We start from the raw sequence: 17,500 nt of genomic DNA on the forward strand, positions 1-17,500 counted from the left end.
TGTCATGTTTCCAAATAAGATTGTTCACAACGGGAAATGCTGTATACGTTCAATTTGTTGGTTGGACCTCGGTGATCAATCTCGCTCTCAGTGAAGTCTCTCAGAGTTCGCTCGGGTTAGTCCACTTTTCCACATTTCATGGGGGTGTTCCATTACCGTATATGGTTAATCGGGGCGGTTCTGGTATGCAAATACTTAAAACAGTGCACAAGCTCAAACGTAGGATCAAAGTCATATTTATCAAGACAGGTGTGCGTAGGACCTGTGTACGCACGTGTGATAAGTCCAGTTTTTTTGTGCGTGCACACATTCTAAATTCTGTGCTTACGTATGAAAATAGAATACTTTCTGAGAAAAATTTATAAATGAGGGCCCTGAACTCCAGGTAGAATTAGGGTCAGAGGTTATAGCAGCAAGAACAGCAGTGAAGTACCTGGGCTGTATGCTGCATGACAGTCTGGGGGGGAGGGAATGGCCTTACAGGTGCTGGGTAAAGTAAATGCCTGCACCAGGTTTTTGGCTAGAAAGGCCAATCTGCTTGACAGGGAAAGCCTTAGACTACTAGCCAACAGCCTGGTGCAGTGTCATTTTGATTATGCTAGTGTAGCCTGGTCTGGGATGCTGTCAGTTTCATTAAATAAGAAACTACAGGTGTCACAGAATAAGCTGATCAGGGTTGTGGATGGGCCTAGGCCCTCGTGATCATGTTGGGAGGAGACATTTTCAGGAGCTCAACTGGCTACCAGTTGAGGCCAGAGTAGCCCAGTTTAGGCTCAACATGGTACACAAAATAATCCATAACAGGGCCCCCAAATATTTTAGCAACTATTTTCCTAGTGTTAGGGAATCACACAGCCACAGAACGAGATCTAGCTTAGCAAACCTGCATCCTCCAAGGTGTAGAACAAAGATGGGACCACCAAACAGGGCTTGAACTTGTATAGTTTCAAGGTGAATGTTAGGAAATGGCTCCTAGAAAATGTCACAGAGTAACTAGGGCTGGGCGATATGACCAAAAACGTTATCGCGATAAAATGATAAAATTATTTTCATATAATTCGATATCGATAATTATCGTCGATATAATGTCTGTCAAGTTTAATTAACTTATTATGCTGCTGCGAATGTCTCAAGTCGAGTTGATGTCGTCATCAGTCCGCGCACGTTAACAGTAGCCGACAAGCGGAGCATCTCATGACAATAAATATGACACTAAAACTCTTCCGCCACAATATATTGAAACGACGTCCACTGTATACCCCACACTACTTAAACGTGGCCTCAGAATTCAAAACACACACATACTCGGCACGTAAATATATAAAACAACGCCGTGCAAGCTAATTAGCCTAGCAAGCCTTGTTGTTGAGTGAGTCCTAGTACCTCTGGGTCTCCTTCCGGATCTCGTTCGCTCTCGGCCATCTCCTTCACTGATTGGTTGTTAGCTGTTGTGCGTATGCACGTCACGTCATCACGTAACGTTGGTTGTTGTTAGTGGGTGTGCTGAGCCGAGGCTGAACGGAGCCAAGCTTGGAAATCGATATATCGAAACTTTGCAACCACGTTTCATGTTTATTTCGAGGAAATAATTTATCGCGATAGTTATCGTTATCGTTTTATCGCCCAGCCCTAAGAGTAACTCAGGAAGCCTCCTGTTTTAATGTAGTGTAGTTTTAGTGTGTCTGTACATTTTATACATATCTTATTAATAATGTTGTATTTTACTTTTACATTTTATTTTTAGCAATATACTGTAGGCTGATGATAATATGTGTAATACATGTTTATGTAAATACTATGTGCTGCTGAGACCAAGGACCTAAATGGAAACAAGTCTGTGACTTTTTTGTACTATCCTTGATCATTTTAGGATGCATGACTTGTTGTAACATGTTTTAATAATTGTCAAATAAACTAAACTAAACTAAAGCTAGAGATAAATACCATGTTTTCAGATGATATTAGGGATGAGCCTATGTGCCGAATGTGAAGTCGGGAAAGCATGGATAATGAGATGGACATGGATATTTTTATTACACAGATATTAATATTATTATTCTGGGATCATTTATGAGCTCCATTGACATGGACATTGTCCACCTAGGCAACACCATCTATTCGGCATCAATTACCTGTAGGACTGCTATTAAAAACTACCTGTAGGACTGCTGTCAAAACAACCTGTAGGACTGCTGTTAAAACTACATGTAGGACTGCTGTCAAAACGACCTGTAGGACTGCTGTCAAAACGACCTGTAGGACTGCTGTCAAAACGACCTGTAGGACTGCTGTCAAAACTACCTGTAGGGGGCGGTCAGGTGGCGTAACGGAGATTGCGTTCGTCACCAACCCCGGAGCGGCTGGATTCGCCTGTTCGAATCCAGCTCACAGCTCCGGGGTTGTCACCAGCTTGGCTGGCCGTTCACACTAATACAATTGGCAGTATTAGAGGGTGGGAGAAGCTGGCGGGGTGGGTCCGGGTCGTTGTAAACAGCGACTCCTACAGTTTGGTCGGGGCGCTTGCTAAGCGCGGATAGGATCTAAGTGGGATAGTGTGATCCTTCCACACGCTACGCCCTCTCAGTGAGAATCCGCGCTGCCAGGTGAAAAGAAGCGGTTGATTGGCTGGACGTGTGTCGGAGGAAGCACATGGTAGCCTCCACTCTCCCAGACCGACTGTGGGGGGTAAGTGCGCAGCGACCAGGAAGGGGATTGGGAATTGGCATAACGACTAAACATTGGGATGGGAGAAAAATCGGAGGAAAAAGGAGGGGGAAAATATCAAAAAAAAAAAAACTACCTGTAGGACTGCTGTTAAAACTACCTGTAGGACTCCTGTCAAAATCCCTGTAGGACTGCTGTTAAAACTACCTACTGCTGTTAAAACTACCTGTAGGACTGCTGTTAAAACTACCTGTAGGACTCCTGTCAAAATCCCTGTAGGACTGCTGTTAAAACTACCTGTAGGACTGCTGTTAAAACTACCTGTAGGACTCCTGTCAAAATCCCTGTAGGACTGCTGTTAAAACTACCTGTAGGACTGCTGTTAAAACTACCTGTAGGACTGCTGTTAAAACTACCTGTAGGACTGCTATCAAAACTACCTAACTACCTGTAGGACTGCTGTCAAAACTACCTGTAGGACTGCTGTCAAAACTACCTAACTACCTGTAGGACTGCTGTCAAAACGACCTGTAACTGAGGGGTTACAAAACCCTGACTGTATTAAAGATTGTGATAGATTAAACCACTACTACATATTATTATTATTATTACTTGCCAGACAGTACAGTTAAATATGGCAGACACTCAGAATAGACGGCACGGTGACAAGGAGATATCATTTACAGTATTTATTATTATGCAGCCAATATACAAATGGGAATGACTTGGTCGCTCTTTTATGGCGAATAATATGAGAAAGTCAGCGAGTAGCAAAGTCAGTGGGAATGAATAATTCCTAAGCTAGGTATACTAGACCAAACGCCGCCTGGCGTGGGATGGCAATATAGGGGGGCAAACGAGGGTACCGCTGGAGACAGGTGATATCCTTCCAGAGTTGTAAGCTCCGGAGGAAGGAAGAAGGTATGGATACTCAGGCTGTTCACTTGAAGAAAAGGGGTTCTCATACGGATCCGGTCTTTATAATCCAAGTGCTCAGTAGCAAGGTAATAGCTGTAATCCAATGCTCGATAGCAATGATGATAGCCAGCCAGCTTCGTCCTCGAAGCTAGCCCGAGGTAAGATCTTCAAGGTAGTTAAATCCAAACGACAGTGGGTATTAACGATGCTCTTCTCCACGGTACTACGTTCCACAATCACTATAATCCAACCAATAATGGTTCTACAATATCGCCGCGGTAGGTTCCAATGTGCACATGTCCAATAGTTCTGCTACTAGGCCCTCCTCGTGTGCTGGCACTAATTACTAAGTCCACACACACTTGCTAAGGTTCACACTAGTTACTAAACGAACGAACTGCTTGTAATACGATTCACACTAAATGACGACTCTTTACTTCACATTAAGTTAGGTCGAACTTGACTCTGCTATACGCTAGGTGCAGCTACTGCTATTGCATTACTCCGGACGAACTTCACGTTACTTCATACAACTGCTACTTAGACGAACACTGCTTTACCGAACTGCTACTGTTCGCGCCTTCCACGATATATATACTTAGAGGGCTTTCTAGTGCCCAGCCTCAGCTCTTGTCTGGAATCAATGCGCTGGCACCAGGCATGTCCCAACTTGTCCAGACTCGCCTTTGAACCTGTCTCAGGGGCGCGGTCCTTGGCGCTGCGAACGTCAAGGGCATTATCCAATGAGGAAAGCGAATAATGCTATGATTCAAATGGAGGCTTAAAGGGATATAGCTTATATATATAAATAATATACAAGTTATATAAAACAATAAAACGTAGATTCTCAATGTTAATCTGGCCCTTCACAACACTCCCCGTAGGACTGCTGTCAAAATACCTGTAGGACTGCTGTCAAAATACCTGTAGGACTGATGTTAAAACGACCTGTAGGACTGCTGTCAAAATCCCTGTAGGACTGCTGTTAAAACTACCTGTAGGACTGCTGTCAAAACTACCTAACTACCTGTAGGACTTCTGTTAAAAGATACCTGTAGGACTGCTGTTAAAACTACCTGTAGGACTGCTGTCAAAACTACCTGTAGGACTTCTGTTAAAAGATACCTGTAGGACTGCTGTTAAAACTACCTGTAGGACTGCTGTCAAAACTACCTGTAGGACTTCTGTTAAAAGATACCTGTAGGACTGCTGTTAAAACTACCTGTAGGACTGCTGTTAAAACTACCTGTAGGACTGCTGTTAAAACTAGCTGTAGGACTTCTGTTAAAATACCTGTAGGACTGCTGTTAAAATACCTGTAGGACTGCTGTCAAAATACCTGTAGGACTGCTGGTACAGGTTTATAGAGAACGTTCGGTGAAATGGGTGAATGAACTCCAGCTCTGCCGCACGCGCCTCGAGGTCACGCGCCTCGTCTTCCGACCCGAGCGCAGCGACCGTCCTCCGCTTCGAGACAGAACGCTACACACACTAACCAACGGTGACGAGCTGTTCTATTAATTCACACGCTGCTGTCGGACACGCGGTCAACAGATACGCCGGGCGTCCCGGCGAACATGAGCGCAGTCACCTTGCGTATTGACGGATGCATTTGGTCGGGTACAAATGCAAACAGGTGTAGACTATTGAAGACTCACTTAGTCTTGTGTTACAGCAGGACTCCACCTACCGCCTCTGCCGCTCATGTCAAGGACTACTGTTCCTCTCGGCCTCAGTCTTTGTGTCAATGCCTTAGCAATGCTATTATTATTTAATTTAAAACTGGCATTTTGTTAAAGGTGCTATAGATAAAAATCGTATGTAGAGTAATCTTTTAAATAACATGTCCACAGAGCTTTTAGAAAGGTGTGGAATAAAAGTATTGCTTTTCCTCCGCAGAAATTATATTGATATAATGATATTATAATGAATGTATAATATGAATGATTTAGGCGGGTCCAAAATGAATGTTGTTGTTTATATGTTGCATGCATGTATTCTCTCCCTACATCCCATTTCTCTGCTCAGCACAGGCTGGTGCTCTAGTGCGACATCTAGTGGTTGAATGTTATCTATAGCACCTTTAACCTCTTAACATGCTGCGTACCGTGTACGGTACGCCACGCCTGTGTGCACTGCTGTCGGACACATGATGATATGATGTACAGGTCAAAAGTTGATAACAATCCCACAAAAATGACAAATGGCAAAATTACAGCCCGAAGCCGACAGACGAGGGCAAAGTGCCGCCTAGTGGCGTGCTAGGGTTCCTAAAACTCTGAACTATCCCTTTAATGGAAAAAATGTAACTAAATATAAATTAGATTATGTCAAGAGAGATTAGCAGCGACAATATTTTGAGTTATTCTGATAATGATGATGATGATGATGATGATGATGGTGATGATGATGATGATGATGATGATGATGATGATGATGATGATGATGATGATGATTACTATGGTGATGATGATTATGGTGATGATTATGATGATGTTGAAGACTGTGGATCAGACTCAGGGTGGTTCAGACTCAGGGAGGACCAGACTCGGGGTGCATGAGGTGGACCAGACATAATTAAGGACAGTACACACCCCCAGCACAGACTCTTCAACCTCCTGCCATCAGGCAGGCGATACAGGACTCTGAAAACCAGGACTACGAGACTGACAAACAGTTTCTACCCACAGGCCATCAGGCTTGTGAATGCCAGCTCCTCCACCTAGCCCCCCCCCCCCCCCCCCCCCACAGACACACACCTTCTTGAAACTGATCCCCCCCACCCCGCTTTTGTTCCAGGCAGACACTCTGACCTGACTGCTGCTGTGACCAACACTGTCACCCTTTCCCCGAACTATGAATCACTGAAAGACACTTTTTTAACTGCTGCTGTGACCCAGTACTGTCACCTCCATTTATATGTAAATATTGATCAGAACGTGCAATGTTACTCACTGTGCCTTGTATATATTATATTTATCTATTTTTACCTTCTTTTCTAGCACTCGCTTGTATTTAAAATATGTTTTTAGTTAAAGGAACACTCCAACATTTTGGGAAATTAGCTTATTTGCCATCTACCCTGAAGTTAGACAAGAAGATACATACCTTTTTCTTCTCTGTGCATGCAGTAGGAGTAGGAAGACGTTGGGAACTAGGCTAATGGAGGAACCTACTTCCAGTGACTGACGCTAAGCTAGGCTAACGGTGCGCGTCTTCCTACTCCTACTACATGCACAGAGAAGAAAAAGGTATGCATCTTCTTGTCTAACTCCAGGGTAGATGGCAAATAAGCTAATTTCCCAAAATGTTGGAGTTTTCCTTTAAGTATTGTGTGATTTTGTGTGAAGGGCGGACAATCAAAGTAAGATTTTCATTGTATGGCAAACTGTCTGTTTAACTGTGCACATGACAATAAACAATCTTGAATCTTGAATCTTGAATGTATTACTGCTATGAAGGTTACGAATGAACACCAGTCCCTCCTGTCAATATATGAGTCAGTCTGTTCTCAGGAAAGTACAGAGAATATTGTCTGATCATCTCATATTCTCCACGTCCCATATGAGCTCTTACCCTCTGGCAGACGATATACACCCCAATGTAAACTCAACCGCTTAAAAAACTAATTTCTGCCTACCTCAATTAACATGTTAAATAATGTTGCTTGAGGCTGCAGAGGTTGTCATTAGATTCATGATAAGGTGTGAGGTGGTCATGTAATAGATTAATGATATGATGTGAGGTGGTTATGTATTAGATTCATGAGCAAATAACAAATGTAACATAGAAAGTAGCTGATTCCAGTTACAAGTGTTTTGAACATATATAAACTGTAAACAGACAATACATTTCCTTTGATGTGTTGTGATGACCCATTTAGGGGCTAATATTTTCAGTTTGGTGCAAATTAAGGATGGAATTATGCAATCTGGCTTTTAAAAGATGGAATCCAAAAATAACTGCAGCGTTTTGAGCTTTTAGGGAAACTTGCAGATATATTGTGACATTTCTTTCTTCATGAGCAATTCATACCATGATTAGATGAACAGAAACACAATTCTAGGCCAATAAGAATCGGGGTCAGATCTTAGTGGGATGCTGTTTATCTAGTGTGTGTGTGTGTGTGTGTGTGTGTGTGTGTGTGTGTGTGTGTGTGTGTGTGTGTGTGTGTGTGTGTGTGTGTGTGTGTGTGTGTGTGTGTGTGTGTGTGTGTGTGTGTGTGTGTGTGTGTGTGTGTGTGTGTGTGTGTGTGTGTGTGTGTGTGTGTGTGTGTGTGTGTGTGTGTGTGTGTGTGTGTGTGTGTGTGTGTGTGTGTGTGTGTGTGTGTGTGTGTGTGTGTGTGTGTGTGTGTGTGTGTGTGTGTGTGTGTGTGTGTGTGTGTGTGTGTGTGTGTGTGTGTGTGTGTGTGTGTGTGTGTGTGTACGTGCGTGCGTGCGTGCGAGTGTGAGACAGTAGACCTGAGCTTAAACTGCAAGGGAAGCTTGCCTGTCTCCCTGCCGCTGACCACTCTGTCTCGCACGCAGTTTTAAAAAATTTAGCTATAGATGAGAGCATCATCATTTTTACTTTAAAAGCTAGGCTACAGGTTTTACCATCAATGCTCAACCTTTCCATCTGGTTCCCTGGCAGTCATAGCCCACACTGCATACACCATGGTCACGAACAGACAACAGAAACCATGTCTCACATACTCAATGGCTGTCATGCATACAAAGGGCTCTACATTTGTAGGCATGATATGATCGTGGATCTGATTGCAGACAGTGTCAGTTCCACACTCGGGTCACCTGCAACATTATAAGCTGTATAAGCACACCAGTGTGAAGCCATATATGCTTAATCTGTGTAGGGACAATTCATTGTTCTCTGATATTTCAGCAAACACCCCTGATGTTGTTATTTTTAATGAGAATAACAGAGAGGTTCTCATCCTAGAAGTTGGCTGCACGTTTGACTACAGTCTAGAGAGGAAGCCTTTACAACCAAAATGTTAAAATATCAACTGTTAGAGCATACCATATCACAACTCGTCTACAACTGTAAACTTTTAGTCTTCATATTTGGAGGCCTGGGTCATGTCCATAAGTTGGGTGTTAGAGGCCTTCAGATGGCCGGTCTTCCGAAGAGAAGAGACAAACAATTAGCAAGATATTGCTCAGTGTCAGCAATTATTGGCAGCCGGGCAATTTGGAGAAGACGCTGCTATCTGTATCCGTGAGCTGTGTGTAGATTGTCAGGTTCATCATCTATGTGTGTGTGTGTAACTTTGTCAATTTGGGCACGACTGTATCAGAATAACCCACAATGTACAAGTGCACTGATAATATTTGTGTCCTTTAAACATTGTCTTTATGTGGACATAAATAAAGATTCTATGTGTGTGTGTGAGTGTGAGACAGTAGACCTGCACATTAGATAGGGGGGGGGGGGGTCGACTGAACATCACTCGACGTGACTGTAAATGAGGGAAACCTCAGTTGTCTTTTGAATTTGAATAAGGTTTGAAATGAAATATTGTATTGAATTTGTGTGTCGATTCCGTATGACAAGTATTGATTGTTAAATACTATAATGTATTCTATGTATTCTACACAATCTATTTCTATTGTGTATTTATTGTTTTGAGTGAGGGGGCAGGCTAAATAAGATTTTCTTCTCCCTCCTCCCTTTCTCTCATGGAATGTGCAAATTGAAACGTTTGATTATGAAATGATCCTTTTATACTTTTATAATATGCATTACCATGAACGGAACAAATAAAAATGAAATTAAATATATATATATATATATATAGAGGAATGGAGACGTGTTTTGATTCCCCCCCCCCCCCCACCTAGGGCTGAGCCCAAACGTTCGATCGTTCGGACCTTCGTTCGTTACGTTGGCATTAGAATTCTAAATCAACATTCTTTTTCATTTTATATATTTTTTCTATTCATTCGGTTTAAACCAATGGGGTTTTTCTTCACAGTTGCAGATAAAGATTAGGCTACACTAATATTATAGTATTAAAAAAACTGATTTTTATATTCATTCGTTATATTATATTATATATATATATATATTATTAATTAGTATAATAATTTGTTATTATTAGTTATATTCATTAAAGAAAGTTGATTTTTTTAAAGACTCATTTAATCAGATTAATCACTTTATTCAAATTGAGGATTTTGTTTGAGGATATTTATAAAAAAAAGATTTTAATTTTTTATTCATTAGAAAAAGAAAGCAATACGCTTGGACCAGCACTCACAGATTTTGGTATATTTAATGGCAGCCTGAAACAAATGTTGTTGGAACGATTATGTTCCTTCCTCAGTGTTCGAAAAACCCTGAAGAAGTTCGAATCCCAAAAACAGGCTTCGGGGAAACAGCCCTATGACCCTCTGCACCTGTGTTGTTTGACTGATCTAGGATCAGCTGTAGCCCCCCCCCCCCCCACCTGAACAATGACCCTCTCTGTGTTGTTTGACTGACCTGGGATCAGCTGTAGCCCCCCCCCTCACCTGAACACTGACCCTCTCTGTGTTGTTTGACTGATCTGGGATCAGCTGTAGCCCCCCCCCCCCCCCCCCCCCACCTCAACACTGACCCTCTCTGTGTTGTTTGACTGATCTGGGATCAGCTGTAGCCCCCCCCCCCCCCCCCCCCCACTTGAACACTGACCCTCTCTGTGTCGTTTGACTGACCTGGGATCAGCTGTAGCCCCCCCCCCACACCTGAACACTGACCCTCTCTGTGTTGTTGTTGTTGTTGTTGTTGTTGTTGCTCCTCCAGCCAGTATTGATGTCAGCGGGACACACTCCAATGTACACCTCTGCCGTCTCCACACTGGTAAGAACGCAGCATGACGCCGCTGTCCAGCATCTTCATCCTCCTCCTCCTCATCATCACAGTCATCATCATCATCATCATCATCATGGCCGTCGTCATAATCATCATCATCATCATCGCCGTTGTCATCATAATCATCATCATCGTCGTTGTCATCATCATCATCATCATCATCATCATCATCATCATCATCATCATCATCATCGCTGTAATCATCATCATCATCATTCATTGACGTCGTCATCATCATCATCACCTGCCCTCTGATGTCATCTCATCACAGGCGGCGAGCTCGTCCTCACGTCGTCTCATCCGCACCACGCGAGGAAAGTCACGAGGTCATCTGTGTCGTGGTCAGAAGCCTAAGCGGGTTTAAAGTTGCGGCCGGCACTGGCCGCTCACAATCCAACCCCCCCGCCGGGTTGCCAAACCAACGTTGGTCGTCATTGGCTTCCACCTCGTTGTGGGGGCGGGTCTTTGGTTTGGTTGGTTTCCATGGAGACACCGTCTGTGTCCCCTGTGCGTCTGGTCTGTCCTGCTTCACCTTTGAGACGTGGAGAGCTGCTTCGCTAGCGGGAGTTCTCTGGACACAGCTTCCGTTTAGTCCGTTATTATTATTTTATTTTATCTTTTATTAACCTTTATTTTACCCAGGGTAGGTTCGCTGAGCGGATGCTCTTTTTCAGGAACGCCCTGCTTCACATTCACACAGTTCCATTCATACCTGGGAGCTGCCCAGTACAACCACAGTCTGACACTGTTGGCCACTGAGCAACTCCACTGGAGCAGTTGGGGGTTAAGTGCTTTGCTCAAGGGCACTTCAGTGGTTGGTGTTAAGGGGATAGGAGAGAGTTCATTAATTCACTTCCCCAGCCCAGATTTCTTCCTGCCGGTCCGGGAGATCGAACCAGCCCAGTCACAAACCCGCTTCTCTAACCATTAGGCCACCGTTATCTCGGAGCAGTTCTCACTCTTCATAGTTAGCGTCACTTGAACTGGTGATTGGAATCACGCTAATTCATATGAATTGTTTTGTATTTAATTTATATTTATTTAGCCTTTCATTAATGCCTATTGTTTTTGTTTCATTGCATGTCCCACACGTGCATGTCCCATAAAAGAGCATCAACAACCCCAGTTGTTCAAATGCATCTTGCAATGCAATACCCATGTATTCATTCATAACAATATTATAATAATATTACCACTGTTGTCATGGTAACATAATTTTTAAATATTACAAATGCCATAAGGAAAAAGGTTATAAACTTGAATATGTATATATAATGGATAACCTTTACATACATGTTTCTAATAGCTGGGGTATGAGGCTAGATAGGGTGTTTGCCTACTTGAGTATCACAAGATACTATCAGAGGACTGGTGTAAACACTCAGTAGGTCCACAGCCATGATGCCTCTATTGTCTGACAGCTCTTACTCCTACTAACGGTGCTTATATGATTGTTTGAATGGCAGCTAATTAAAAGGCAATTCATTTGCATCTCTCTTGATGAATGGAGGTCCATGGATGAAGTTGAAAAATGGTGCATTGTGCTGTAATTTCCCCTTATCTTATCTAGTCTTATCTTATTTTATCTTATCTTAATGTATCGTATCTGATCCGATCCAATCTTATCATCTGATCTGATCTGATCTTATTGTATCTTATCTTATCTTATTGTATCTTATTGTATCTTATCTTATCTGATCTGATCTTATCTGATCTGATAAGATAAGATGATTGAGTTTTGTGACCTTCAAGTTCAAATGATATCCAAATTATATGGGTTTGGATGAAACCAATTGAATAACTAAGAGGGCGTTCATTAAATAATTCCACTACTGACACTAAGACGGGAACCAGGCACTGTGCCTGTTCTGCCTGGAGATCAGCACGGCCCTGCTACACTATACAGTCTGGTTAATCTGGATAGTAGTGTCAGGATTGTGTCTGTACCGGGCGCAGCCCAGAGCCTGGCTGGCTGCAGTGTGGGACTCCCGCCTGTAGGTGGCAGTGTTGGATTGTAGCGTGACTCTTTCATAACCTTGAGAGGATTCTGCACGGACACATTTCTATGTAGACCACAGACGGGGGCAGCTCATTGAATTACTGGATACATTGCTATGCTGCTCTGCTTCCCACCGGTGAAAAACGTAATAAACTGTCCCTCTCTGTAAAGGATGGAGTCTTCCTTGCAGCTCATCTGATTACATTATGTCTCCTGATTTGTGTGAGTGGGTGGGTGAGTGAGTGAGTGAGTGAGTGAGTGAGTGAGTGAGTGAGTGAGTGAGTGAGTGAGTGAGTGAGTGAGTGAGTGAGTGAGTGAGTGAGTGAGTGAGTGAGTATGCATGCATTCATAGGTCCAATATGCTCCTTGTTGTGAGAGAAATAGTGGCCATGTGTGCTGCTGTTATGTGCTGTCATGTTCTGTCATGTTCTGTCATGTTCTGTCATGTTCTGTCATGTCCTGTCACTTTCTGTCATGTGCTGCCATGTTCTGTCATGTTCTGTCATGTTCTGTCATGTCCTGTCACTTTCTGTCATGTGCTGCCATGTTCTGTCATGTTCTGTCATGTTCTGTCATGTGCTGCCATGTTCTGTCATGTTCTGTCATGTTCTGTCATGTCCTGTCACTTTCTGTCATGTGCTGCCATGTTCTGTCATGTTCTGTCATGTTCTGTCATGTGCTGCCATGTTCTGTCATGTTCTGTCATGTTCTGTCATGTGCTGCCATGTTCTGTCATGTTCTGTCATGTTCTGTCATGTTCTGTCATGTTCTGTCATGTCCTGTCACTTTCTGTCATGTGCTGCCATGTTCTGTCATGTTCTGTCATGTTTTGTCACTTTCTGTCATGTTCTGTCATGTCCTGCCATGTGCTGCCATGTGCTGCCATGTGCTGTCATGTGCTGTCATGTGCTGTCATGTTCTGTCATGTTCTGTCATGTTCTGTCATGTGCTGCCATGTTCTGGCATGTGCTGTCATGTTCTGTCATGTTCTGCCATGTGCTGCCATGTTCTGTCATGTTCTGTCATGTGCTGCCATGTTCTGGCATGTGCTGTCATGTTCTGTCATGTTCTGTCATGTGCTGCCATGTTCTGGCATGTGCTGCCATGTTCTGTCATGTGCTGTCATGTGCTGTCATGTGCTGTCATGTGCTGTCATGTGCTGTCATGTGCTGTCATGTGCTGTCATGTGCTGCCATGTTCTGTCACTCTAGTGAACAAACTATCATGGACGAGACACAGAATCAGTGGTGATAAGAATGGGGAGAAATATATCGGTAATAAGGAGGTGTTCAGAGTTTTTAACACCGCCCGCAACTAACCAAACAAGTCATTGAAACTCTAGTACTTTCACATCTTGACTATTGCTCAATGATTTGGTCAGGGGCAAACAAGGGAGACTTGGGAAAGTTGCAGCTGGTTCAAAACAGAGCAGCTCGGCTTGCCCTAAGCTGTACATCACGTTGTAATGTTAAAAAAATGCACGTCAAGCTCTCCTGGTCGACAGTCGAAGAGAGGCTGACGGTATCACTCATTGTCTTTTTAAGAAATATCAAGCTGATGAGTCATCCTACGTGTCTATATAGCCAATTAACACCCAGCTCTGAAATACACACATACAAGACGAGACATGCCACAAGAGGGTGCTATCAAGTCCCTAAAGCAGGGGTCGGGAACCTATGGCTCGCGAGCCATATATGGCTCTTCTGGTGACAGCATATGGCCCCCAGAATTTTTTGAGAAAAAAAACCCCCTTTTTTTTTTTTTTTTTTTTTTATACTTGTGATATTTCTTAATAATACTGTGTCATTTTAAAGTAAACAGAAATTAGTTTTGAAGATACAGCTAATAGTATCTGTAGCTGAAGATATAGCGAGCAGAGCTGGCGAGGGAACACAAGTGGACAGAAATTAAAAATCTTCAACCTGAAGACCAGCTGATTCTTAAAACTTGGAACGAGCTTCCTGTGACATACCACACAATGCAGCGTGAGTATTGCCGTATTGACCATGTTTGGCTCTACATATGCATATGGGCAGTCATTCTCGCATATGAGGAACATTAAGACCAACCTACGCTCACGTTTAACTGATGGAAGCCTCAACGCCTGCATGAAGCTCAATCTCAGCACGTATGAACCAGATTACAAGGCCATCAGCAAAACCATGCAGCACCAGAAGTCGCATTAAAAGTAAGACATATTTAATTTATTATACGTTAAAAATACTATATGGCTCTCAATGAAATATTTTTAGAAATATTTGGCTTTTATGGCTCTCCCAGTCAAAAAGGTTCCTGACCCCTGCCCTAAAGCTAAAACAGGGTCAATGCAACGAAAAGTGCTGTATAGAGCCATGACTGAATGGAACAATATGTTATTACATTTATATAGTGTATTTTCTTTTATACTACTATACAGTTTCCTCTTTATATTTGATAGAATTTCAATGAAAATAAATACATAAATAAAATACAATTAACACCAGCGGATAGAAAACGGGCACTTTTTGACTCTGAGGGCAGGGGTTCAAGCCCCCTATTGGGCCCCATCTGTGCACGTGCCTGTGTGTGTCTCTTTCTACACACTGTTTCCTGGGCCAGGGTTTTCCATTAGATTACGCTCACGCGGGGCGGTTGGACCAGAGCCACGGCCTCTGAAGCCGCTGCGGTGGGTTGGCACGGGGAGGCGGGGTCACGCGGAGGTTGTAGTAGGTGGCTGGGAGTCAGAACGCCGTGGGCACCAGGTGGGCGCCAACACTGTGCCAACGCTGTGCCACGCTACGCTCCGGAGATGAGACCGGAGCTCCTCTTATGTAGTTCTGATGGAGATGAGACCGGAGCTCCTCTTATGTAGTTCTGATGGAGATGAGACCGGAGCTCCTCTTATGTAGTTCTGATGGAGGCACTTAGTAACGAGGAGGTTTGAACGGATGGAATTCCTAACGTTACTACATTTACATTTACATTTGCATTTAGTCATTTAGCTGACGCTTTTATCCAAAAGCGACTTACAAGTTCTATACGACAAGTCATCAGTAAGGGCACAACTCTATCAGCTGAGTAACAATGTTCATCAAAGTGTTGCGTGCTACAGTGTAGGTTAGTTTATTAGGACAAGTGCATGACAGTTCATTTTTTTAATTTCAGATAATGGTTGAAGAAGTGCGTCTTTAGTCGACGGCGAAAGATTGGACGGGTTTCGGCTGTCCTGACTGGGGTGGGTAGTAGTTCATTCCACCATTGTGGGGCAAGGACTGAGAAAAGGCAGGTTCTCCTTGATGACCCTCCCGGAGCTTGGATAGGAGTGGGTCTGAGACGGCCAGAAGAAGCAGAGCGTAGGGGTCTTGAGGGTGTGTAGTTAGAGACCATTGACCGGAGGTAGGCGGGAGCGGTTCCCTTTGCCGCACGGTATGCCAGGTCGAGGGCCTTGAAGCAGATAAGTGCAGCAATGGGGAGCCAGTGCAGGTCCCTAAGAAGTGGGGTGACATGGGCTGACTTCGGTAGGTTTGAGATCAGACGGGCCGCTGCGTTCTGAAAGAGTTGAAGAGGCTTGGTGGCAGTGGCCGGGAGGCCAGCAAGCAGTGCGTTGCAGTAGTCGAGGCGGGAGATGACTGTTGATTGGACGAGGAGTTGGGTGGCTTCTTTTGTCAGGAAGGGGCGGTTACTTGCTACAAAACAAACATTAAGCAGAGAAAGATTAGAATCTACTGCATTTTGAGGTGAACTGTGAGCTTTAAATATGTTTAAAATGAATCTCTGCAGTGAGTTCTTGCCATGGTAACTGAGGACTGTTATCACCTATCACAACTTTACCCTACCATATCAGGATAATGTCACCTACTACTACTTTACCATACCATAGTATATCAGGATAATGTCACCTACTACTACTTTACCATACCATAGTATATCAGGATAATGTCACCTACTACTACTTTACCATACCATAGTATACCAGGATAATACCACCTACTACTACTTAAATATGCCATAGTATACCAGGATAATATTAGTCTGGTACATACAGTATATGTATGGTGATCTATGGTGAAGCACTCTCTAGTCTGGTACATACAGTATATGTATGGTGATCTATGGTGAAGCGCTCTCTCTAGTCTGGTACAGTACATACAGTATATGTATGGTGATCTATGGTAGATACAGTATATGTATGGTGATCTATGGTAGATACAGTATATGTATGGTGATCTATGGTGAAGCGCTCTCTAGTTAGTACATACAGTATATGTATGGTGATCTATGGTGAAGCGCTCTCTAGTCTGGTACATACAGTATATGTATGGTGATCTATGGTGAAGCGCTCTCTGGTACATACAGTATATGTATGGTGATCTATGGTGAAGCGCTCTCTGGTACATACAGTATATGTATGGTGATCTATGGTGAAGCGCTCTCTAGTGTGGTACATACAGTATATGTATGGTGATCTATGGTGAAGCGCTCTCTCTAGTCTGGTACATACAGTATATGTATGGTGATCTATGGTGAAGCGCTCTCTCTAGTCTGGTACATACAGTATATGTATGGTGATCTATGGTGAAGCACTCTCTAGTCTGGTACATACAGTATATGTATGGTGATCTATGGTGAAGCGCTCTCTAGTTAGTACATACAGTATATGTATGGTGATCTATGGTGAAGCGCTCTCTGGTCTGGTACATACAGTATATGTATGGTGATCTATGGTGAAGCGCTCTCTAGTTAGTACATACAGTATATGTATGGTGATCTATGGTGAAGCGCTCTCTGGTCTGGTACATACAGTATATGTATAGTGATCTATGGTGAAGCGCTCTCTAGTTAGTACATACAGTATATGTATGGTGATCTATGGTGAAGCACTCTCTAGTCTGGTACATACAGTATATGTATGGTGATCTATGGTGAAGCACTCTCTCTGGTACATACAGTATATGTATGGTGATCTATGGTGACACGCTCTCTAGTCTGGTACATAAAGTATTTGTATGGTGATCTATGGTGAAGCACTCTCTAGTTAGTACATACAGTATATGTATGGTGATCTATGGTAGATACAGTATATGTATG

At 43.2% G+C, this 17,500-nt stretch overlaps 1 protein-coding gene across 1 annotated transcript in view; it reads left to right on the forward strand.

The window, feature by feature from the left end:
• Positions 1-17,500, forward strand: part of LOC311232885 (disks large homolog 4-like) — a gene marked incomplete at both ends in the record, with an annotated part of 412,013 nt that overhangs the window by 303,630 nt on the left and 90,883 nt on the right. The window contains 1 exon segment of the mRNA XM_084319719.1: positions 10,366-10,422. Within this exon segment, the coding sequence (XP_084175845.1) occupies positions 10,366-10,422 (57 nt within the window).

This window comes from Notolepis coatsorum (genome assembly GCF_963971535.1).
Source record: "Notolepis coatsorum genome assembly, chromosome: 8".
In the NCBI taxonomy this organism is placed as follows: domain Eukaryota; kingdom Metazoa; phylum Chordata; class Actinopteri; order Aulopiformes; family Paralepididae; genus Notolepis; species Notolepis coatsorum.